Raw genomic sequence first — 26,251 nt, forward strand, 5'->3', positions numbered from 1 at the left:
TTTAGAACCGAGTGGGAGTTGTGAAAGCTGTCAGCAGTGACCTACTTCTGTAGTTGTTAAAGTCTGTGCCAGCATTGCTGTTGACTAGGACAGGGTCTTTGTTAGGTCAGGAACAAGTATTTCTGAAACGAGGGCATAGCTGAAATGTCCTATTTTACTGGAACTGCTCTGTCCATCTACAAGCACTCCTTTTCCTGATGGTACTTTGTAAATTAACTTGCAGTTGCATGTTTGTGTTTCGGTTTTACTTCGTAAAGGCTTTCCATGCTGTTCTCATTGTGCATTTACTAAATACTTTTGCAAAGTTCATTTTTCCATTTCTTTGTACTATGCGGTATCCCTCTTAGGTTACAGAACTAGACAGTGTTCATCTCCTGACTTGATATAAGTAGAGGGAGATTTGATGCGGTGGGCGGGCACCGGTTATGATGAAAGCTCTCTCTTCAGATACAAGGAGAAGAGCCATCACTAACAGTTTGAACAGTTGTGTAGAAATGGATCAGCAGTTCTGAGCTGTGATGACACCAAAGTTCCTCTTAACTCTGTCTTGTATTTTGTTCTTGTGCAGGTCGTTTTCGCCAGATTGAAGTGCTTACTACTGTGGCCAATGCTTTTTCCTCTTTGTATTCTCAAGTCTCTGGGACTCCTCTGCAGAAAATTGGTAGTATGAATTCAGTGTCTTCCAGCAAAGAAGCATCCAGCCCTCCTCCCTTGAATCGCAGTAATACAGCCAGTCGGTTAATGAAGACCTTGTCCAAGCTTAATCTTTGTGGTGCACAGCAGACCGATAGTAGTGGCTGCTCAATGCCTTCACCTGTTGAAAAAGGGAAGGGTCCAGCTGAGACAGAGAGTGAGGAAAATGATGCTAAAAATGACTCTAAGTTGCCAAAATTCTCCAAAAAGAAAGATTCTTCCTCTTTTCTGGCTACGGTAAAGGAAGAGACATCCAGTAGTCAGACAAATGCTACAGACACTCACAGACTTGAGACTGTGCCTGCTGGAACTGATGATAAGCATGAGAATACCATGTCTGCAGCAGATGTGCAAAATAGCAGTCTGGTAAGCCCCCAGGACAGACAATGTGAAGAGCCTGGTGTTCTGGACCCTTCCAGCCTCAGCAGCAGTTCCAACATGCCTAACAACACCACATCTGAAAGTGGTGCCCCAGCACAAAGGCCATCTACAGCATCACTAAGTAGGGAGCCCTGCATGCCTCTTGCCAACCCCTCTGTAATGAATCTAATGCTTCAGCAGAAGGACTCCTTTGAGATGGAAGAGGTAGGTGGAAATATGACTTTGTTTTTGGGTACAGTTTACATAGCTTGCTGGCTGCCAGCAAAGGAATGTTTTCTCCTGTGTACTTCAGAGAGTTTTCTCCAGGGATGCTTTACATTCTCTGAATGGTAGGACAGTTGTTGCTTTCTTTTTGTAGGTTGCTCTAATTGCTCCTTTCATTTAAGCATTGTTGATAGCGATAATGTTCTTGAGTCAGCATGAATTTTCTAATGTTTTTCATTGTCCCGAAGGGATTCTAATTCTCAGGTTTCTAGAGGTGGTTTGTTGACTAGGCTAGTGAATGCACAGCCTACAAATTCAAGAATGCATTTAATATTTTGTTTTTGCATAGACTCACTGATTGAATTGCAGTATCTCTCGTAAATTAGCAAATGGTTTTGTGGGTGCTTTTTTACATGGCTGTTAACAATCCAGAAGCTAACATTTTCATGTATGTGAAGTAGATGTGTAAATGAAGGATTGTGATTTCTTTGCTGGAATGAGTGAAGAAAAGTGGCGATAGGAAACTTCCAGAGTTTTACAGAGAATAACAAATTGATAATTTAGAATATATTTTGCCTAGCATTGCACTGGCACTGCAGGCTTTTGAGTCTCTTATAGATCAACTGATGTTATAGCTGAAGGTGCTCATTGAGGGGAAATAAGTAATCAAGCATCTTCTGGTTCCTGACATTTGTTTGCATCTCTGTGCCATCACACACATGTTGTATGGCCATCTACTGAACAAGAACAGAGGATTGATCCAATTGAGGGGAGGAAAAGAAGCCCTGTGTATCTATTTATTTTTACTGGGGTAGTTTTCAGCTAGATAATTTCCTTGACATGACTTGTTGTATAGCTGCATAGATACTTACATTGGCACAATGCGAGGGGTCTGAGTGGCAGTGCATTTTGCTGTGTTCTTGATAGCTGGACTGGTTTCTTCTATAGTAGAGGAGAAATCTGTGTTTTCTCATTCTTAGGCAAATCTGTAATAATTTTAAAAAACAAACAAAAGAATTTTATTTTTTTTTTCATAGTAAATTGGGCTACAAAGGGCTGTGAAATGAAGAATGCTTACCAGCTTACCAAATTCTGCATAAGCCAAATGCAATGCATTTGCAGTTTTGGTTGATAGAGTTTGCAGTGATACTAGTCCATAAATACAGCTGTTTCGGCATGATGACATATGATGTGGGTTGGAGTTGTGATGAAATTTTGTTTATACAACCAAGTATATATGCATCAACTGGTAGAGGAATTCAGTTTTGTTACAGAAACTTTAGAACAATACTTGGCAGCTTGATTTCATTTTTGTGCGTCTCTTAAGCAGAGTCTAATGAACAATACACTTTATTAGAAACTGAAAATAACTCCTTCCAAAGTTTTCACAGCTTGATATGCGTAAGAAAGATGACAGATATATCAAGGAAGCTCTTTGCATAAGTACAAATGCCTTGGAGGTTTGCGTGCCATTAGGAAGTCTGTCGCTGGGAAGATAGCTAGTGTGGGAGTGAGTCAGGGCAGGATTTCCCCCCAGACTCCCTCTCCTGAGATGACCAATTAGAGCATGAAGGTCGCTTACTGGCATCGATACTGGCTGAAAGGACGGGGCAGGACAAGTGCTCTGCACACTTGTTGGGGTGCTGTCTGCCAGCCAAGGACAGGAGGTGGAAGATATTTAGATGAGAAGAGGCTTCGTGGGTTGGAGGTAGCAAATTTAGCCATCGGAAAACAGAAGGTTTAAGAAAATCAAGATAGCTTTCCTGAAAGGCTATTCTGATCAAAAGGGCTTGTAAGATTACTTATTGTTCCTGCTTTTGGTGTTAGTGTTTTTGGTTGGTTGGTTGTTTTTGTGTGTATGTGTAGTTTTGTGTGGTGTTGTTTTTTTTAATTAAAAACTTACATATTTTTCCTAAACTTAAATGGTGAACTCCTCCTATGCTCCTCTGCTTTTGTCAAAATAATCATTTAGCTCTTTCATGATACAGCCTTCGTCTCCTCAAGGAATAGAAGCCTTTTGTTTTATTATGTAACAGTAATGCTGTTCACTTATTAACCCTGAAAAGTTCAGGCCAAGTAGTTCTCAAAATCCTTGTTGAAAAAAGGCACTCTTGTGGCTGTTATACACATGATTTCGATACAGAGTTTCTCCTTTAACCAAACACTAATTTGGGCTTCAGACTGTTAGTATGCTGATTTTACATTTTAAATTTAATCAAAACTGGAAAGGAAAATGTCATTGTTAATTTTGAAAATAGATAGTCAGACCATTAGAGGGGAGAGTTAGGGAGTTTGTTGGATTGGGGGTTTTGAGCATGTAAGCTTTTATGTGAACCATGAGGATTTTTTTTTCTGTTGCACTGACAACAGAAAGTGTGTGATAGCTTTTGAGCTAAACAAAGGCCTTCCTGTTGAAATTTGAGGCGTATTCCTTTCATAATTTGAATGGCTGTCAAATAAATGCTTTCTTAATAATGCTGTTTCACAAACTGTTTAAGTAATGGGATTCATTTTCATGTAGTTTTGTTTCCTAGTTGAAATCTGCATGACTTTGCATGTTATCTACCTGTTTTGTACTGGAAATACACAAGATACATTTCCACAAGCATTAATGTGGGGAACCCTGGAGTAGCACAGGAACCAGTTGGCCTCACAAAATATTCCTCTCCTCTATAGATCCAGAGTACAGAGGGGGATCTACCACACATTCCAACTTCTCACCAACTAGCAGTGACCAAGTCAAGGAAAGGTGAGTAGATTTCAACTTATAGGAGACAGCAGTCTACTGAAATTCCTTCCAATTTGAAATGCTGATTCATGTATTTAAAACTTCTAAAGTTTCTCTTCTCTTTAGAGTAAATAAATAAAATAAATAAAAAAAAAAAAGATTTGGGTTTCCTTTTCAGTGAAATCACAGTACATCACTGCAAAGTGGCAACCAAATTACAGGCAAGATGACAGCATTGTAACCTCACTGCCTGTTTGCACTTTCGTGCCATTGATGATAGCTCAGAGAAACAGACATGTTAATTCAGATTGTATGGAATTTTTTTTTCCCTAGCAAATCCTGTAATTTAAGATATCCATTTAAACTAAAATTATATTGGCTTAAACCTAAATTTCATTATATGTTTAGCCTTTGCCAATACGCTACTGATCTATCTGAAACTGGTCTGCAGAGAAGACTAGTATGCACATGGAAATTGTATTCCTTCATGTAACACAAAGTGCCCAGGCTCTTGTGGCTCACATGTGCTTTCATCTCTAATTGTTATTTATATTTTATGGTTTTGGAAGAGGGAAAAGGCTGATGTTTAATTTTGACTGTTACTGGCCTTTATCTGATGTTGGAAAGTGAAATCTGCTCTCTGACGTCTATGTATAATTAAATAACTGGATCTAGATGCGTTCAGCAAGATACCTACTAGCTTTAGTGCAATTTCTTGGTGAAACAATGTAGCTATCAATGTAAGATGCTGAAGAGAGATGCAGAAAATTTTCTTAAGGCACAGTGATTCTCATTTACCTTCTCACAGATGAACTGAATCTTGTGAAGTGTCAACTGAATTGCATTAGTATGGTTGAGCATACTCTGGGCCCTTTGCTGAAGGTTGATGGTTGGCTACTAGGAGTATGTTATGCTTCAACAGCAGTATTTTGTACAACATAGCATTGCACACCCAGATCATCTTCTGTAATCACAGAATCACCAAGGTTGGAGAAGGCCTTTAAAGACCATTCAGTCCAACTGTCTACCTGTCACCAGTATATCGCACTAAACCATGTTCCTCAGTACACAGTCTGAACATTTCTTGAACACCTGCAAGGATGGTGACTCCACCACCAACCTGGGCAGCTCCCTTTCCAGTGCCTGACCACACTGTGTCATTAATACAGGCTAGAAGGAATGGCCACCAGAAACCGCATTTCTAACTGTTCACAGCATTTCCCCCTAGTCTGTATTTTAAAGTTAATGATTACATGCTTTCAGGCAATTGTTTGCCTGTGGTTAAAGCCCTTGGGTAATAGATTAGTGCAGGTAACGTGACAGAGATGCACTCTTTACAGGTCAGGTCTCTTATTTCCCTGGTCTTGGCAGCTACAGAAACAGTTTTTCAGAGAAAAGTCACTAATGGTGGAACTAAAAGCTGCAGTCATGGAGGATAAATTACATATGTCTTTTTCCCTTCTCCTAAATTGTCAATTTTATATTTTTGGTTCCCTCTAGCTATCTTACCCTCTTCCTCCATGTGAGAGGAAGAAGGAGGAAAAAAAAAAAAAAAAAAAAAGAAAAGAAAAAAAAAGAAAAAACTATTTTTATAGAATCATAGTTTGAGTTAGAAGGGACCTTCTGGATAGTATTACCATGTGCCTGAACAGCACTGAGGCTACTGTGGCTTAGACTCCCCATCAGAGCATTTTTCTAATGTCAGGAGTCAGGATAGCTGTGGTTATAAGCGGTAGGCTTGTTTCACAGTGGCTTCTAAGGGATTGTTTTGCTGCAGTAGTGTCCTTATTAAATAGGTTATGGAGACACAAAGAATTCTGAATCATATTGATGCACTACCTTGATTTACTTCTTAGGTTATGTATTCTAAATGGTGCTGAACTGAAGTAGCTTATTTATTATGCTCCATACTGGCATTCTGTTCTTTGTTGTTGCGCAATTCAGATGTGTATATCTTTTCTTTTTGCTCACAGATAGGTTTGGGGCTTTTTTTAGGAACACAGTAAGCTTCATGTGCTTTTCACTGTAAACACACAGTACTGTTAAATGTCCAGCATTTAAGGAAAAAAAAAAGAACACTTCACTCACCTTTTGCAAAGTTATCTGGAAGGAAGGCTTGTTAGTTGGAAAACAAAATCCTTCCTGACAAGACAAATATAGGCACACATACAGAACAAAATATTCTCAACAGTTTTTTGTGCTTTGTGAGTGTTTTGTTGCTGCCATAAGTAGCTTTGTCAAATTTTGGATTGACAGACCTATTTCTTTTAAAGCATCTGACACACAAAGTCAAAAACAGTAACTAATTTTGAAAATGTAGTTTTAAAAGTGAAGAAAGCAGATCATTGGCACTTCCTGTCCTTAGTGTATTGTTTTATTTATGCCTCTTAGTGGTTGCAGTTCCAGAAGTAGACTGGAGATATGGGGGAGTGAAAAGGAAACATTTGGAACAGATTTAGTATCTGCAGGAATCTGTGTTTGTACATCCAGAAGCTAAGAAATCCCTGGGGACTTTGAAGAGTTTCTTGTTTTGATGGTGCTGGGCTTCATTTTGTGATCAATATGAGGAGAAAGAGCAGCAGGTCTTAAATCCAGGAATGGAATACTTCGAAGTTACATTGGGAGTATCAATTTCTTAATAATTACACAAAAATCAGAGTATATAAGACTTTGCCAATACTGTAGGTGCAAGAAACATAGATGTTAAAGAGTTTCATGGGCAGTTTCCATGTATTTCTCCTCCTCTATCAGCAGCAGAGTGATGCGGAACATATGAGTGTTTGAAAGGACTGTTTCGATTTGTGGAATTGTCAGTTTGCTGGTAGCTGAATGTTATTTTACAACATACAGAATAGATGAATTATTTAATCTGTTCTTTCATGTTCTGTAAACCACAGACCTCTTTCTTCATCATCTGTTTCTGCTTAGAACTTTGTCAGCATATTTGCTGTATTTTTGAATACCCACATTGCTCTGGCTTGTATTCAGTGCCTAAAAATATTTGATGTTTTATGCAACTTGAAACAATCATCCAAGGGGCATTTCTGTCTCGTGCTCTGTTTAACTGGGACACAAGTTTTATTGTTCCTTTTATTCTTTTCATCTTGAATGGTTTATCTTCCCACACTTTTCTCCAGCCTCAGTACTGAGTTTTCTGCATTCAGGGTTAGGAGAGAGGAGCCATGTCTGGTTACCACTTCTTTGTCTTAAGATTCTCTGCTGCCAGGGGGCATTTTAGTCAAGATCTAAAAGTAACTTCGTATTTTAAAAAATAAAAACTGAATCTTAATCTTTTCCCCTCATTTGCTTGAATCTGATAGACATCCAAGTGACATAGAACAGGTTGGCACTTCCAGGTCAGGAATTGACAGGAAGGATGGATACCACTATATATTAGCATATCACAACCTGAAGATTGATCTTTCCAATTTTTATGAAGCCAAACATTATCATTTCACATCTGAAGTAGAGATTCCTGTTTGTTAAAGGTTTTTACTTCATTTATATGGTAGTGATATCATAAAGAATTCTGATAATTTGCAGGAGAAGGATTTGGTAGAGGAAGACTGCTTATTAAAAATGTTTTCTCTGATTTTCTTTAAATTAAAAAACAAAATCCTAGCACCTAAATAACAGGAGGGGATAATTACATTAAGTGAATGTATCTGTAGGTGGCATCGAGGATGTGATTCTGTTGATGTGGTGCTAATTTATTGCCATGGATAAAGATGGTGGGGCAGGTAGGAGAGCCTCTAGTCTTAACTGACTACTTAAATGGCAGCAACTTTCAGTAAGGTAAAGCTGTCAAATCATGTGCATGAATTACAGGCCCTGTGGAAAATGATATAAAGCACTGATTTTTACTTCAGTACACTCTTCCCTAGGAGAGCGAGGCTTATATAGGGAGATGTAGATATACCTAATATTTCCTCTTTGGCTACATATTTTTTTATGCAAGTGTGTGCATATGCATTTGTAGATGCATGACTAAGAAATAGAAAGGCAAGTCAGTATTTTTATTGAGCAATAATAAATTTCATGGACATGAAACCAGGTGCCATTTTATACACTGGTGCATTGTATTGAGTGCTTGCTAAAAGCCAGGCCAGTTCTAGTGAAGTAATTCCTATTGTCTTTACCAGGAGCTGGGTGGGGATGTCTGCCTTGTGGTAAAAAATTGTTTATCATTGCAGGATATTGTGGCCACCATGATAACAGAGTAGCAGCACAATTCGAAAGGCACTCCCTAAAGCTTTATGAAAACATTGATGAAGAAGTTGAAAGGGCAGTTTCCCTGGCCAGCTGTTCACCAGTTTCTGTGCCTATGCAGACTATTTTTTCTGCTTTGGTAAAATGTTCTTCAAAATTAATAATTTTAATATAAAATTAGATCTGAATATCCAACAGTTTCAAAACAGTTTTCATAATGCATTCCAATGTGTTGAGCTGAGAACTGGGTTTAATTATATGATGACAGTTAAGTGGTGGAAGGAATGTGGGGCAAATCCTGTTTTCAGCTAAAGAAGGTAGAACAGTGAGCTGCCATAAAGGGATGAGAATGTGCTGGGGTGTAGTGGCTGAGGGCTGCTGTGGTCTCATCCAGTAGCCAAACTCTTATTGTCTACTGAGGATTAGAGGTGGGATGGATTGCCACCTTTCTGAGTAAGATGGTAGTGTGAACTAAACCCTGAATTTGGAAAGTGCCACCTGTGTCCAATAAAGAACAGCATTGACGTGTGGCACAGTACTGTGAGGCGTACTAACATCTCCTGGCCAAGGAGATCTGTGGTACACTGCCTACACTAGAGCACGGCACTCTTGGATAGTTCCAGGGATATGGGAATCATTTTAGGCTGTTTGAACACTTCTCTACTATAAGTAGAAAGGAGCAAGCAGGGAAGATCTTATCTCCAGTGAACAAAATGAGTGCTAGGAATACATTTTGGCTGATTGCCTGTCAATGTGTTAGAGATGTTTAGCATTTGACCACTAAACCAGGGAGGGACAGTCTCTAGCAGTTCTCATGCCTGTGCATTGCTTTCTGCTCATCTAGTTCTGATCTTTGGGATGCATGAGATGATGTGGGCTGGCAATGAGCCCCTTTATCACTCTGATCAGGAGGGGTAGCAGATCTGTACATGTCAATACAAAAGCAGCTGTTCCAATGAATGTATGAGAGTTAACCAGCAATTCAGTTTTTGTGGAAGAAAAACTGCAGCAGTGGCAATATCAGCGAGTGTGTTTTTTCCACTATACCGGAGAAAGAAGTGTGAAAAAAGATTCCTCTGCCAGCACTGTTTAAAGTTTCACAAGTAAAGCTATGCATGAGGAAAGATTTTGCACTCCCTATGATTGAAACCAGCAGGTCTTTTTTTGAATTGTTCAAAGTAGAATTTGAAAAGGAATAGGGCTATCTACTTAATATTACTTTGATGTAAAAGAAAAGCACATGCTGAATGCAATTGGCTTAAAGGGTAGTGATCTGTAACTGAACTGTAGTTGAGTTTTGCTTTGTTTTAAGCAGATCAGCTCTTACGGACTGCTAGTCAGCACTCAGATAGCAGTGGCTTTGCCGAAGATTCTTCCACAGACTGTTCTCCATTTAATCAGCTTCAGGTAAGTCTTCCATACTGTGGCTGGCGTTGCATCATTTGTTGTCAGGAAGGAAGAAGGTATGCTGGTGTTTGACACCTGTTGCAACCCTCAGTCAAGGTTCTGATAAACTTCTCATTTTCAGAACTGGATCTGCACAGTCCCTTATGCTGCACTGAAATTTTAAAGCCTTCCTGGTAGGAGAGTCTGAGTATACTTCAGCCTAGAATAAGCTTTAAATTCAGTATTTCCCATGTGCTACTTCTGATATATCTTTTGTTACTGGCTGAGGTTTCAGAATTGCAGTCCATTCCTCTTCTGCATGAAGTGAGATTAAGGTGATTGGATAATGTAACTTTTCTTGTGAAATTGTGGAATTCATTTCATTCTCTTGCATCTTTTTTTTTTTTTTTTTTTTTTTTTTTTTTACTTCTCACTTTTTTTCTTTTTTTCTTTTTGCATATTTTCTTATATTCTAGGTAGAAGTTGACAGGAAGAGTACACATTCTCATACTAACTCTACTGTGTAGGTATACCGATGTTTAGTCGATCTTCAGAGTCCCATATGCTCTTTCCCATTCCAGTTCCTTTGTTCTGGAATTTCCAGTGATACTGACCAGAATTCTCAAGTCTTCAGGGAGACTTTTGTTCAGCTGGATGCTTGTGTGACTATACACATTTGCTCAACAGCTTCATCTGATAATTAGCAATCATATTCTCTGTCTCTCTTAATGCATTCACATAGTAATATGCCCAAGTTGGTTCCTGGCCTGAGGGCCATTGGGTAGCTTCGTGGGACCTGAATCATTGTGATGCAGAGTATATGAAAGTTGGAGTTTGGGTATCACCAGTAAATTCTTTTTTGTGGCTTTTGGCTGCTGGACTTGTTTTATGCCACCATGTTTGAGGCTTTCCTTGTAGCTTTCAGAATGTTTGGTGTGCTATTTGACACTTACTAAAAAGAAGTTCTCATACACCAAAGCTTGCTTCTCAGTTTTGTTACTGAGATTGTGTGGTTTTCTGTTTACTACTTTGTTATTGACTACCAAAATAGAAGCAACGGCAGGACTACTCCTGTTGTCTCCTTTAAGCATCAGCTTACATTTACCAAGAGTGACAGTGAATAACTGAAATTGTGAGCATGAGTTTCTAGAATGAGCATAACAATCTGAGATACTGATTCTACTCTCAACTAAGCTTGAACTACACTGAAGTAAGTTGACAGGCATGTTAGCAGTCTCAAACTAGAGCAGCTCACTCAGGTTACAACCTGATTAAGCATTCATTAAAAAAGTGTGTTACATCTAAATGCCTCTTCAATGGAAGACTAGTGGAGTTTGTGTTGGTTACAGAGTGATGTGATTTTTCTGCTTTCTATTATGTTGCTTTGAAAAGATGTATTGAGACTGCATGAGATCTGTGGCATAGAGTTGCTAGGCTCTCTTCTGCCACCACTACTCCTTTATTCAGGACAAGTACTGATCTGACTAGGAAATATGGGTGAATAATGAGACTAGGAAAAAAGAACTTGGCAGCTAGTAAAGAGAAGCTGTGAAAAGATGAAGGGGGTACAGAAGGACGTACGTTTTTTCTTATAAGTATGGTAAGTTAGTGCCATCTACTGTTAAATAATTGACTCTAGTAGCCTTAGCATTCCCCTGAAACTCAAGAGAAGGATGAAAAACTGGAATTGCATTTCCTTTCCTCCCCATTTTGACATTAAGTTTGGATATCAGTAGGGAAGTCTCATGCTAACAAAGAAGCTTGAAAAATTCCATACAAATACTTCAATTTTGCTTGCCTGACTTTGTAAGTTAGCAATATGATGAATTATTAGTTACACACGCATATAGCACATCTAATTTCACCTAAATACTAGCCTTTTGTTCTTTTAATGCATTTGACTTAAACAGTACCTGAACATATGCAGTATTAAATACAAATTACAACGCAATGTTAAGTACATGACAACCATCATGACTGAAATACTCTGAAATATCATTCTAGATGGCAGAGATGGAAGTGTTGTGCAACATACACCATAAGTATTCACTCTAGATGCAATTAATAGCAGAAAGAACAATATAAGTTAGAAATGTGAAAAGCATCTCTAAATCACCCAGTTGTACGGTTGAAATAATACAAGTATAACATACAGTTAGAATAGCACAAATATAATTGGAAATAAACAGCCAGTGAGTAACTAAAGAAAAGGACTCACCAGATCCAAGGTGCTCAAGATGGGTGCTCACTGATATGAAGGCTCACCAAAAGAACTCCACAAAGTAGCAGTCTGCAGAAAGAGATGCTACCTTAGTGGTGGTCAGCCCTTAAATGGGATCTGGGAGAGGCAGAGTCGAGTTCTACCCCTTCCAGGAGCACAGCTGAATTACCTTCACCTGTGCTCCTGCAGCTGACTCATTGCTTGCTTCAGATGGTTAATCAGAGTTTCAGGCTGTGATTAACTGTTTTCCTTACACCAGTTAATGTCAGCTATGGCATATTTCCAAAACTGTACTTTTTACTACATATTCTTGTGAAAATGTACTTCTAAACATATCAGCCAATCATGCTTACCTAAGTAATGTGCTTTGCAATCCATATGCCCATTCTTCTCCTTTCTCATGAGTGCTTTTCTTGCCATTTATTCCCTATTAATTTAGAAGTTCACTTATGCCTATGCTCTGATCAAATATATAGGAATGTGCATCCTTTTGCAATATGGAATTTAAACCATAATTTAGAATGAGAAGGGCAAGGTGTGTTAATAGAAAGGAAGAGAGAATAGGGTAAAAGTGCTGGATTCAGTCATCAACAGGGGTTAGCAGATTAGTATCAGATTCCCAGTCTCGAACATTTTTACAACTTAAAACAGGCCAAGCATATAGGCAGACTGTTTTTCCTATTCTTGGAGTCTCACTACAATCCAAAATTCTCTTCTCTGTGTGCATTCCCTAATATCATCCTTGGCTTCAGTGCTGAGTATGAAAGATTTTGGAAAGGAGATGCCACATACTTCCAGTCTGATAACCCTTTGCCATTGCTATCTAAAACACATAGTATCATTTTACTGCTGCTACATTTATTCTTTTGGCAATAATATTTATTATCAAATTAAAAAAAAAAAAAAAAAGAGTGTGAATGGTTTGGCTACTTTTCCTTTTCCCTGAAAACCATCTTCTTTTGGGTGCTGTACTTCAGAATGCTTCTCTGAAACTATGGTTTCTTTATTCTCTTTCATTTTCACTTGCATACTAATTACATTTTGGATTATTTCACCATAATGCCAAATGAATATGAGCTTAGACTGTTAGCCTGATTCCTGAGAAAGTGGTAGCTGAGTCTCCAGTAGTTCACTCATTTGCTGTCTTGAATCTTTCCTAGGTTCAGGAGTCTTTGCAAGGCATGGGAAGCAGTGCTGACAGCTGTGACAGTGAGACAACCGTGACATCACATAGTGAAGAACAGAAGACACCAATAGCCAAGGAACGGCCATGTTTCAATAAGTTTGAGGAGGAAGAAGAGGAGGAGGATGAGGAAGAGGATGATGAAGAGGATGATATCTCTCAAGTAGAGAAAGGAAAGGTGGAGGTGTATTCTGAAAACCTAACGATAGATGATAAAAGAAATTGTGACTATGAAGCTGAACAAAATAATGGAGGAGAAAGTAAGTCATCTCACGTACCTAAGATAGTCGGAGGAGAAGGCAGCTCTAAAGATGAAGGCATTTCCAGTGAGCAGAAAGAACTGGAGCTTCTGGAGGAAGGCAGTGATGAAAGCGATCTTGACAACAACACTGCATTTGAGTTTCCTCAGTACCAAACACACCATATCCTTAAGTCGCTGGAGTCTCTAGAAGGTGACAGCTCTGCCCCATCGTCCTTAGACAGGGTTCATGTTGCTTTGCAGAGAGCCCAGATGAGGGTCATCAGCACATCTGACTCAAGGGCTGGGCGCTCTTTCTTTAAGTCAAAAGATCTCCTGAGGAAACAAAGACAGTGGTTGGCTGAATCAGGTTATCCTCTAAGGCGATCTCAGTCGCTCCCAACTGCATTATTGAATCCAGTGAAAGTGGTGTCCTCTGTGAATGTCCAGTTAACTCCAGGGAAGGAGACTCTGTGTGGTCCTCCTTCTTTCACCTACAAGTACACACACATGGAAGAAGATGAAAAACTGACTTCTGAGGATGATAAACAGGAAGATAAGGCAGCTACCAGCCAGCCTGTATGCAAATCAACACTATTCATTGCAACTTCATCCTCTAAAAGAGAAGTGCCCCAGACTGGGCTCAGGAGACTGTCCGAGGTGCCCAGTCCCACCAGGGGACAGAGCTGCCCACTACACACCCCAGCACATATGTCCCAGTCAACATGCTCCCTGCACTCCCTCCCAGCTGAGTGGTTGGACAGGCCACTCTGTGAGCACATGAGGACACTCAGCACCCACAGTGTCCCAAGCATCTCTGGTTCTTCCCTCAGCGCTTTCCTCTCACCCTTCAGCTGTCCTTTTTCTCCAAGGCACTCTGGATATCCTCATCGACCTCATACCATCAACCCACCTTCCACTGTAGAAATGCAGCTTCGCAGAGTCCTGCATGACATCAGAAACTCTCTGCAGAACCTCTCACAGGTAGGAGAAATCAAATGGGCTTCTTATTTTTTTAAAAATAAAATGTTAGCCTGAGTATTCTTTTATGTAGTGAAAAAAATCAGGGGAAAAAAACAGTACATTGTGCCTGCTTGGTTTGCTACTTCTTTCAGGAGCTTCTGTTCAAATTGTCAGGTGGTCCTCTCTCCAGTGCATCACTATTTTTGTTCTGATGTTGTTCATGTTGCACTTGATCCAGATCATTAGTAAACTGTTTTTTTTTATTTTTATTAAACTATTCTATGGTTACTCTTAGGTATGAGAGAGGAGCAGTGTATGCCTCATAAGCAGTTATTTTAAAGTGATAGTCATTAGCTCTAAATATAAAAATATATCTTGCCTTTAATGGTACTTTAGCCTGTCACTCCTCTTTGACGCACTTTTCATCCAACTGATATATAATTTTTTCATTCCAAGTCCTTTGACTTCACTAATGATGTTAATGATGATCATCCATTCAACTTAACATTTCTGTTCTGTTTTATGCCAGTGTTGTGCATGTTCAGCTCTGGAGCTACTAAACTAATCTTGAAGTTATCAGCCTTTTATTAAGAATCAATTTTGTCACAAAGTGTGAAATTTTGGTGAATGTGTGAATCTTCTCAATAGTCAGAGATGAAACGTTTTAGAATACAAGCATATAGATGTACATAATCTGGACATGCTTCAAATTTTCCATGGTGTATCAATAGTTCTTTTGAATTCTTTCAGAATTATATTGAACAAGCCATCTTTTTCGTGTTTGAGAAGGTTCTCGTTTTTGCTGTTTCCACTGTTCTTTGCTGTGCCACGTCTCTACATGTAACAGCCTCCAGCTTTTATCTGGTTGCTCCAGATGTTGATGCAACGTGCAAATAGAAATTCTTCAACAGTCTTGTTCTCATGGGAGACCATTAGCGTGCAGGGGGCTTTGGATGTAGGCAACATGGTGAGATTAAAAACAAACAAACAAACAAAAAAAAAACTAAAAAACCCACAAAATCAGCATACACAAAAATGAAACAAACAAAAAAACCCAAATACTAAGTGCTGAGCAAAATCCCACAGCAAATGACTGTGATTGTAATTGAAAATGGGCCATTTCCATTCATTTTCCACTTTCATTTTCTTGGGTCTGTTTTCTATGATGGGATTTTTTTGGCTTTTTGACAGCTGAGGCAGTTCAGATTACTGGATTTTCAGTAGTCTGTACCAGGTATTTTCTGCACTGATGCCTATGCCTGACAATTTAGCTTTTATCCCTACTTATTGTATCAGTCGGTCAATTTTTTTCCAGCTAAAACTTGTTTGTGTTATAGAACTTTGGTGCACATGCTTCAGTTAAGAGCTGGCACTTTCATTTGCTGCGTTTCCTTTTCCTGTTGCAATACTGTCACTGAGAGCAGAAATCATAAGGTCAGAAAGACTGTGTTTTAACATCGGCTGCTTTTGGGCTATTTAAGAAGGTGAGTCCATGAAGAAGTCTCTGTTGATGTTTCTGTTTTAAATGTTTGTTTTTTTATTTTCCATAGTATCCAGTGATGAGAGGTCAGGATCTTTCAGCTGCCACTGGTTACACTACTCAGAGATCATCCATTCTACCTCTCTATGAAGTAAGTGACCCTTTACACACATTAGCAGTTAGTCAAAATAAAAAAGAAACATAATGTATGTGCTATCTTTGGGCAGTTCCCCATCTTTAGAGAGACGACTCTATCCTGCAAACAATGCCAAAAAGGAATCAGTCTTAATATATGGAAAGACTTTCCTGGATTTGTATGGTATGCCCGAAAATGCTGTTTTATTGAATTATTGTTATCTCATGACATTTAACATCTGCATGCTGAAGTTGCAGAGATGCTGCTTAACTCATAGGATACATTTCAGCAACTGTAGCTATAGATTCCATACTTCATTTTCTTTCTATGTATTTTTCTTTTTTTTAAAATGTCTTTTCTCTGTTGTTTTTTTCCTAAGAATACTTTCCAGGAGCTACAAGTGGTAAGGCGAAACCTTAATTTATTCAGAACTCAAATGATGGATTTGGAATTGGCTATGCTACGTCAACAGACAACAGTTTATCAGCACATGACAGAAGAGGAAAGGTAAAATGATATTAAAAAAAAAATAATACTTTGACACTTATTTCTTTAAGAAATGATCTGCTGCCTCTGAAATTAGGGCAAAAAAATCTATTAATTTCAATTTGAGGAGGGTTGGAACCTAGTTGATGCAAAAAACAAAAAAAACAAAAAACAAACAAACAAACAAACAAAAAAACCACTAAACAAAACCCAAGCCCTGTGTTTACTCTCATCCTTACACCTTCTCATTCTAGAGTTTGTGTTCCCCATGTTTCTTCTAATTCCATTTCTCATTAATTGATATTTGTTTCCTCACTTCTGTGAAGTGATTCTACATCTGTGGATTTTAAGGATTTTAAATGTCACAGGATATTTGAGCACAGGCTATTGGAGGGGAAAAATTTTAAGCATTTTCAGCTTAGATTTTTTTCTTCCTCCTCTGTATAGATGTAAATAAATAAATAAAAATAGCACTGTAGCATCCAGATACTTTTCCAATGCACAGTGGCTATGCAGCAGGTTACAGATGGCATTCATTATTCTGGCTGTGTTTGTTGACTGTGGGTTGCAACAGCAGCTGATGTGGAACAATATTTGAAATTGCTAATTTATTTACTTTAGTTGAATCAGCTCATCACTAACTTTAAAAGCAAACATGATTTAGTTCTGTTGGTCTTCTTTGACCATTCTTTCTGGGTCAAACAGTAGCTTCTGCTTGGGAATTCAAAATTATGTGAGAGAAGTAACATGATGACTGCACTGTTCTCTGATTTTGGTTCTTTTTGCCGTTGTTCTTTTTGTGATGGATTTTGTGCAGGTATGAAGCTGATCAGTTGCAGAGTTTGAGAAAGTCTGTCCGCATGGAACTGCAGGAGTTAGAGATGCAGTTAGAGGAACGTCTGCTTGCACTGGAAGACCAGCTGAGAAGTCTGCACATGTCTTCCCCTTACAGACCTCAGACACACATAGTCAGTATTACCTTTTGCCACAGCATTGTATATTTTCTCAGTGTAACATGCATCAGTGTAATGTTAGTAACTCATAACTGTTAAAAATCTTACAGTGGAATGGTATCTGGGAATCTCAGGATTTGCATTCCACTTTTCACTGTATTAGAGAAGAGATGAGTGAACAGAGGGATTTTCTTGCTATTAATATGTGTCAATACATATTTTTGGGGTTTCAGAGTCTGAGATTTCAGGCTTCTTTTGTCAGTGCTTTCTTGCTCTGAATTTTTGTAGTTTTGATAGGGAGTGCTCATGTCTGAAACCTTCCTAGGATGGTTATTATCTTTGTGGAGTTCTCTTATGCTAGTTTTTGTACTTGTGAAAGGAGAGCACTGACAAGAAAAACAGTGAGTTTCTCTCCCAAGAAACTGTGTGCTTCCCTCTAGCTCTACCTACCCATGGACCAAAAAACAGGAAAATCCAGTTGTCATCTTCCGGTTTCTTCTTCCATTACCTTTTGGAGCTCTTTCAGCTGAACATGTGGCTCTCTGCCAGATGGGGAATAGTTCTGCTTGTATAGACACTCCACTAGCAGCTCAAGAGCAGTGGGGAGTTGCCCAGAGGGGAAGTTACTGGTGTCTGTTTATTGGTTGTGTGGCAATATACTCTCTCTTCTTTCTTCACTCCGCAGAAGACTGTTCCTCTTTTCTTTTTTTTCCGCTGCAACTCTGTCATCAGCCAAACAAAAGAAGCACGGACAGAAAGTATCATATGTTTTTTATGGATCTCATTCCTCTTTCTTAGTCAGTTCTCTTCTGTAGAAACAGCACAGGCCACATCTTCCTCTTCAGTTTTTTGTCACGGGAAAAAAAAAATTGAAACCCAAGAACAGGAAAATATGGTATTACTGCGATTGCAGGCCAAACTTGCATACTTCGAACCATATAAATATCTTCTTATTTGTAAATTCTTTTATAGGAGAGGGAGAGTATTAAAAATGACTGAAATAAGCTTTCACCAACCAGCTTTTCTTCCTGGTTCCAAGTTTATGCTTTTGCAGAAAGTATTCTGAAACACGGCATGTTTATACATTAGATTATAGCATCTCTGCAAAAAATCCCTAGTGTATTAACTGGACTTAATTTTTTAGGGTATGTATGGCAGCAGAAGTGCTGATAACCTGTCGTGCCCTTCTCCACTGAATGTCATTGAACCAGTAAGTAGTGTACTGCATGTTTTGTTAAGAAAATAATTTCCAGGAAAAATGTTATTCTTTTGTGAAGGTTATGCTAAGAGTCAGAGGTAAACCCATGAAACATTGAAAAGAAGCAGTTCAAAGACAGCAGAGTGGGCAGGGAAGAAAAGATAAAGCAAAAAGAACAAACTTGAATTGTTTCAGCAAAGGAAAACAAAATCAAGCCTTTACGTGTGCCTCTGTCAGTGGCCCTGGCAGGATGTATCCATATTGCAAAAGCCAGTGGCTTGGGAAACTGCCACAATTCTTATTTATGTTGGCTTTCAAAAATGCCCATTCCTTTTTATGATCTTCTTTGTTGCAGTCATAAAGTCAAAGCATATATTTATTTTATAGCCATATTTGTTACATGGAGGGAATGAGTAAGTGATCGAATAAATAACAAGAAAGCATAGCTATGTCTGTATGTGACTTTTTTATGTGCTTATTCAGAACTGTTTCTTTTCTCTATCCTTAGGTTTCTGAACTTATGCGAGAACAATCATTTCTGAAGTCTGAACTGGGTTTAGGACTGGGAGATCTTGGACTGGAAAGTCTGCCAGCCGAGGGTACGGAGTCTGTGTTCTCCCATGGAAACTCTGATTCCTCCTCAGTGTGCTCCACTACAAGTAGAAAAGCTGGTGTTGGATCCTCTGAGCTAACAGGAAAGTCTAAGAGTCGAAGCAAGAAGTTATACAGAGCTTCTGTTGCTTTAACACCAACTCCCCCAGCAAGAGCAGGCGCTGGACAGCAGGTGGAAAGCTCTGAGGAGTTTGCAGACTACAAGCCAGAGATGGAGAACAAATTTGAGAGAGTCCCTCTAGTGCCTGCATTTGATGAAATCCACAAAAGCGTGGAGCAGGAAGAGCTGCAGCAAGTCATACGGGAGGTGAGGAGAAAAGGGTTGATCTAAAATGTTTGAGTATTGTTTACTGAAAATTAAAGATAAACTGTGTAACTCACAGCCCCTAGACATTTCTATTTACTCCCAAAGGCTCCATACTCTTCCTGTCCTGTTTTTAGAGACTTAGAACTTGTCATGAGATGTCTGAGTCGCAGTTCTATTCTCAAGTAAAGCAATAGAATTTTTTCAGTAACAGTGGTTTGTGTGTAAATGAAGAGAATGTTGCTACTATCAGTCTGGGCAAGAAAAAAATTACCATCTTCTTGGTAAAGTATCAGTACTTCAGATTCCCAAGTGAAATTTTCTGTCGTGTTTGCATGACAAAATGACAGTTTGGATATAATTTGATTGATGATGTACTGTTTCTTAAACAACAACAACTCTGTAGTAAGTGTTAAAAATATTTGCCAGTTCCTCTCTTCCAAATCACTAATGACCGCAGGACTGTAAGTGAAGCAAACAGAACTGAGATGAAAAATTATTTCAAACATCAATTGATGTTTTTCAAGTGCTGTTGGACCTGTGTTGTTGGCAGTCAGTGAAAGTGGAGGGTGCTTGGGTATTTCTCTTGTGGGCCAGGTTAATAAACAGTACTAAGGTAGCATGTGTTATTTGCCAGTGACACAACAAAAAACCTTACAGCAAGTAGTATAAATTGGAAAAAGAAGCAGAAGAAACTTTGTCAAAAACTGTATCCATGAGAAAGTGGTGGTCTTTCTCTGTTGTGAGTTCAGAAATAGGAACTGAGAACTGTTCCCTCACTGAAGAGTGGTCACTTAGGCCCTTAACTTGTAGTATATCCCTTGAAGCTTTGGTATGGTACTGTTATAAACCTGTGTGAAAGAAAGCAGATGTGCTGTACTCAAGAATATACAACAGGCCAGGTTGTAATGCTGTGATACCACCCAGATGTGTTTGCATTGAGGCTGTGAATAACTGAAACCAGTTTTGTCTTTAAGACTGATGAGAGACAGGCATATCCAGCAATAAAACAGGAGCTTCAATCCCCAAGGAATCATCTGTCACTCCTTCAGCCCTCAGTTAAAAAAAACAAAAAACAAAAACCAAACCAAAACAAACAAAAAAAAAAAACACAAAAAACCACCAAAAACAAAAAACCCAGGGTATTCTAGACCATGAGATATTGTTTTCCTCACTGTATGACCACAAGACTTTACAGTGTCTTGCCTATGCGAAGTGGATGACTTGCTGTAGATTTAGTGTGTATAGGCACTTAACACTTGCACAGTGAGATCTGTGAAGCAGAAGAGCATTACTAAGGAACGTTCAGAGTGAAGATGGTGGCTAGAAGTTTAACTTGCTTTGTTTGGCTTTGTATAGCTCCATATTTAATCAGAGCTCAGACTGCAAAGAAGCTCAGACAAAGATATTAACAGTGATAAATCCACTGGTGTTTGGCAGTGAGGTGGTGTGTGGTGGAAATAATACAAGTATAGTGTTGTATGGTTGAAATAATACAGGTATAGCATACAGTTGGAATAATGCAATTATGGTTTGAAAATAGATAACCAAAGGGTATCAAAGAAAAATGACTCACCAACTCTGAGGCCTTCAGTCAAGAAGGGTGCTCACCAATGTTGAGGCTCACCACAAAAACTCCACAAAAGAACAGCCACCAGAAAGAGATGCTGCATTAGTGGTGATCAGCCCTTAAATGGGATCTGGGAGAGGTGGAGTCAAGCTCCACTCCTTCTGAGAGCACAGCTGAATTACCTTCACCTGTGCTCCCATAGCTGAATCGTTGCTTGCCTCAGATGGTTAATCAGAGTTTCAGACTGTGATCAACCATTTCCCTTACAGGTGGAAATGAGCTTTCAGTAAGTAACCTCATAATGTTGTATAATACCTTTCCTGACTGGTGTCAGTGGGGTGAATTAGGGACAGTGATGTTATCATGCAGAAGGAAGGATACTGCAGTCAGCTCCTGGTGATGTACCACTGGGCCTATGACCTCATCATTACTGTGCTCAGCATTAGGAGCTGAACACCTCCTGCCCACCACTCATCCTTACAATGGAGATTGTGATGCTGTTTTACACCTATATTTTGACCTCTGCCAACCTCTTGCTGTCATCTTCCCAAAAGTAATTGTTTTGGAAGAAGTCTTGGGAAAGGTGTTGTTGTGAGATGTCATAAAATATTCCCAGGCTTACATATTTTCTTCCTGGTCCACTTGCTTTCCTTTTACCCCTTTTAAAAATGATTTCTTGCCTAATGTTCAGAGTAGACATGTCATGAGATGCTTGTCATGCCTTGCCCTTTGCTGCTGATTCTGAGCTGAAACTAGGATGTTCCATTTGTATCATGTTCAGCCCTTCCATTACAACCTGCATTTTACAAGTCACAGTGAGGCACTGCTAAAGGAGGAACAGATAGGAAAGACAGCTATAATTCAAATGGCATATAAGAACAGCAAAGGCAATAAGGGGAGCTAGAGTCAAAGTACAGTTATTTCAGCTGATGTTTTCTCTGAGGTTATCATATGTGAAAGATCCTTTTAAACGTAGTTGGTAGCAAATAAAGGTGCAGACTCTTTGAACAGAGATTGTACTTCTGATGGTAGAGGACTTCATAATGCTGAAAGCATCTGTGCTGAAACTGAGTGACTAGAATCCAGATATGAGTAGTCAGCAAATAACTGAGCTTGACACACTTTGTAAATGTTTGAACACACTGAGAGATTGTTCCTGTTTAGCTTCTTTGGCAGCCTGTTTCAGTTCATCTCTGATTCTGAAGCTGAATTTTTCATTTGTTCATAGCTCACTGTAGTTTTTGCAGAGCCAAAAGCTATTAAATACTGATCAGTGAAATCTTTTGTACTTCATTAGAGCTAAAGCATAGCATAAATTGAAATGTGTCTTCCTTAAGTAGCCCTATTGTTAGCAAAGGAATTCCAGTTTTGTTGTCAAAAGAAAGAAGTCTGTCAGAAGGCATTTTTTGTACATGCACTCACAAATGTTAAACCATTCCTCATTCCTCCCATTCTCTGTAGCTGTGTGACCTCATGCTGGGGAAAGAGAAGGCAGGCAGTGTTGCAGAATATGCCTGGGTGGTTGTAATGTATGTGAGCTTTGACCTGCAGCTATTTGCTGGCATTAATAAAAACCTTCATGTTAACTTTCAGCATTAATGAGCAAGGTCCCACTGAAAAGCATTTAACAATGTGAAATGTTAAATGCCAAACAGCAGCCTCCTTGTTTTGTTGAAAATGCAGCCTGACCTCCTCTATATCATCGTCACACGAGATGCTTACTACTTGGCATGCAGGTCACAGTGTAGCTAGGAGCAAAAACAAGCTCTCTCTCATGCCAGCCTTTTGCAGTTTAGAAGATGTGATAGCTTTAAAAGCTTTCTGTTTAACAATAACATTGTCATTTTTGCTGATGATCTCTGTTATAAGTGATACTTAAGGAAGTATTCCTTTAAAAATTGTCTAGTTTTACTGTCAGTGTTTGGGAAGTTGCACTAGGTCTTTACAGACAGGTAGTTTGAGAGAGAATCTTCCTTTTTAAAATTTCCATTCAAAACTATATTAGCTGTTGATTAAAAAAAAAAAGAAAAAAAAAAAAAAAAAAAAAAAGTAAATGTCTATTTGATTGTTCATTGTTCCTGTTTGACTCCTCATCATATTATCACGAGCATGCAAACTTGTCAGCACTGCTGTGATGAGGTGGCACAAGAAAAAAAATGAGTAGAAAATAGTTCTAGAATACATAAAGAAGGACTCTGAAAAGCCTTATGCTCATTTTCCATCAGTGACTGAAGATCCATCTCCAAAATTGTCACTGAGGTACATTTTACTTTCAGAGAGTTCATTATAAAGCAGTAGCATAAGATCATTGTAATGGCAATTCTTTTACAGCAAGAAAGGTTACTGGTTTACTCTAGTACAATAAATGTGGAACTGTGTTATTAATACAAAATAAATATTAGTATTGAATTAATGTAGTATAAGTACCATAAGTGAGTAGATTTTCTCCTATTTCAAATGATCAATTTTTCATTCAGCTGCTAAAAATATGGCTGGTGTGCTCATTGACTGCCTTCTGTCCTTTGTACAGAGCAAGCCTTGGCAGAGCACTTCCCCTAAATTGCTTGTAAGGAAGAAGACAAATATTGGCAATTGTCATGACAGGCACCTGGGACTGAGTCAGTGCAGGAATCAATATCATGTCACGCAGGAATGACCTTGATGGGTCTCAAAAGAAGCAGTGAAAAGCAACAGCAGAGAGTGGTGACCTTCTTTGAGAAGGAAGGTGAGAGGCGGAGGGCTCAAGTGATTCACCAAGGTCGAGCGAGAAGTCATTGGAAGAGCTAAGAGCGGAGCAGGAGCTGCTTCCAGCTTTTGCCTCATCATGAGACTGTCTGTCATACTAGACCATTTACTTGCTAATTTGGGAAGCTTTTATTCGCTTATTCTGGAAAGTGATGTTTATTTCTGTCTATCCGGTGAGAGGAGGGCACAGAATGCCAGCTTTTAGTGTCCTTGGAGACCCAGCCCTGTGGTGCTGGAGCAGAACAGAGAGATGAACAGAGCTCTGTGTGGCCAGGACTTTCTGGATAGCTGGGCACGCTGTGGTCTCTCAAAACCTACTCCACTTGCTGCAGCTGGTGATTCTGTATGGTGTGTTTCCTTGTACAAGAGTTTCCAAGTCTGGCAGGCACTTACTGAATTGACAGTGGTCCCAAAGCTTTGCACACGTGTGCATAGATTGGCATGGATATCATCAGGAATTGTGGCTGTCAGTAAAACAGGTCCTGTTGAACACTGGGTTTTTTGTCAGCTAAACACAAGCAGTCCAGCTTTAAACCTGCTTCAAAGCAGTGTTGTAGTGTCTGAATTTCAGTTTGATGCAAAGTAGTAGTGAAATGAGGAACACTGCCACTAATGGTTTAAGGACTGAATTGCTTGCCAGTGAGGACGAGGGATAAATAACCCGTTGCTAATTCTGCTGCCACCCTTCTGACGTTGTTGCTTAATCCTTTTGACGCACCAGGAAAAAAGGGAGACTTACAAGAATAATTGCAAGATGTTCACAGAGATGGTGAGAGCTATGCAAACATGGCAAGGCCTTTGAGAAGACTAGATCTGAGTAAATATTATTCCCGTGGTATTGGTGGGGCATCAGAACATGAAGGGATTTGTTACTAGTAAAAGCAGGGTTAGAAATTTGGGTTTTTACTACTTTTTTTATGATTTTTTTTTTTTTTTTTTAGCATTGAGTCTCACATTAATTACAGCTTCTGAAGCACTTGAGAGCTACCACTGAAATGATGTTGAATGGTATTTTCTTTACAGATGGTGTTTTTTCTTCAGAGAACAGTTATTCATGCCAGGAAATTGTTTGTCATTTATTATAAGGAAAAGAATACGGCATTGCCTAGCTGGGCTGCTTAGTGCTTATGTGTCCGACACAGGTGGCCAAGCTCTCACCTGCCTACATTCTTCCACTGTCTTCCTCCTCACCTGTTCCCATAACCCCACATCTCTTTTGTTGGTAGTTCCTAAAATTAAGACCATCACAAAATGAGTGGGTGACCAAGATTTTTTGTCTTCGCTGCTGCAAGTGCAACAGGATTAGCCTGTTTTTCATTTATGTGAGAACTGCAGCCTATCTTCATTGACTTGGGCCTTTCTTACTGTGTAATGCCTCTGTGAGATAAATAGATTCTGCTTACTTTTCAAGAGTTAATTCATGTTAAAAAACAAACAAAAAAACAACATGTGTATTGCATGCTTTTAGTGTATATATCCCAAAGTGCTATTTTCAGAACATTGCATAGTTGAAGTATATTTTTTTCTTAACATAAGAAGAATAACCCTGATTGGAAATTGCAGATATTTTTACTATCTGGAAAAATAAAGCTACTTTGCTTTTATATGATTTGCAACAACTTAAAAATTGCTAACAGTTATATTTCCAAGAGGAGCCCTCTTATATTTTTCTTTTTTTTTTTTTTTTAAAGTTGACTTTCTGGTGTTACATATTTTCATATGTTGATAATGTCAAGCATTTCTTCGGTATCAGTTTGTTTTATCTGTTGGTTATGTAACTTACTGACCTGAAAAATTCCTCTAATCCCTTTCAGATCAAGGAATCTATTGTTGGTGAAATAAGACGAGAAATAGTAAGTGGATTGTTAGCAGCTGTATTGCCACAAAGCAGATCCACAATTGCAAAACAAGATACCCAGCTGTGAGATGGGTACTACAGGTAATCTGTGAATTTGCTTGAACCATTCACTCAGTGAATTCTTTTTTTCTTTATCTCTTGGAATATCACTGTGAACTTAAATCTTGCTTTGTTTGTATTTTCCCTCTCAAATAGGAGTGATCAATACTGAAGTTTATTAAATAAAGGGATTATTGATAATCCTGGACAGCTTTAGAAAATCAGCTAGCTTGTAGTTTGGTCCATCCTACTATCAGAATTCGTGTAGAGGTTCTGTATTTATTTTTGTTTGTTTGTTTGTTTTGTGTCCTCCATGATGACTTTGAGCTCAAGGAGGAAAGGTTTAGATTAGATGTCAGGGGAAGTTCTATACAGAAAGAGGTGAGATGCTGGCACAGGCTGCCCAGAGAGGCTGTGAATGCTCCATCCCTGGAGGTGTTCAAGACCAGGATGGATGGGGCCCTGGGCAGCCTGGCCTAGTAGCAGATCTGGAGGTTGGTGACCCTGCCTATGGTGGTAGGTTGGAATTTTGGTGGTCCTTGGGTTCCCTTCCGTACCAAGCCATTACTATGATTCTCTTGTGAATACATCATGTGAGAAGATTTCTGTCATTTGCCTGCCACAGACATGATCAAAATGTATACTCAAAAATAGCAAGCAAAAA

General features: G+C 39.0%; 1 protein-coding gene and 1 long non-coding RNA gene across 2 annotated transcripts in view; one reads left to right on the top strand and one right to left on the bottom strand.

Moving 5' to 3' along the window:
- The window catches only part of ITPRID2 (ITPR interacting domain containing 2), a 38,870-nt gene that overhangs the window by 11,302 nt on the left and 1,317 nt on the right, over nt 1–26,251 (top strand). Inside the window, exons 9-18 of the mRNA XM_072341584.1 lie at nt 569–1,278; nt 3,955–4,027; nt 9,531–9,622; nt 12,983–14,227; nt 15,757–15,837; nt 16,202–16,329; nt 17,126–17,276; nt 18,406–18,471; nt 18,968–19,378; nt 25,505–25,629. Coding sequence (XP_072197685.1) covers nt 569–1,278; nt 3,955–4,027; nt 9,531–9,622; nt 12,983–14,227; nt 15,757–15,837; nt 16,202–16,329; nt 17,126–17,276; nt 18,406–18,471; nt 18,968–19,378; nt 25,505–25,615 — 3,068 coding nt within the window. The 3' untranslated portion in view covers nt 25,616–25,629. The remainder of the gene's footprint in view (nt 1–568; nt 1,279–3,954; nt 4,028–9,530; nt 9,623–12,982; nt 14,228–15,756; nt 15,838–16,201; nt 16,330–17,125; nt 17,277–18,405; nt 18,472–18,967; nt 19,379–25,504; nt 25,630–26,251) is intronic.
- LOC140254703 (uncharacterized) lies at nt 695–13,410 on the bottom strand. The gene is made up of 4 exons (XR_011904293.1): nt 13,284–13,410; nt 11,820–11,891; nt 2,151–2,264; nt 695–814 (listed from the first exon to the last, which is right to left on the bottom strand). It is a non-coding gene; the product is annotated as an uncharacterized lncRNA (long non-coding RNA).

Source organism: Excalfactoria chinensis, chromosome 7 (assembly GCF_039878825.1).
Source record: "Excalfactoria chinensis isolate bCotChi1 chromosome 7, bCotChi1.hap2, whole genome shotgun sequence".
Classification (NCBI taxonomy): Eukaryota; Metazoa; Chordata; class Aves; order Galliformes; family Phasianidae; genus Excalfactoria; species Excalfactoria chinensis.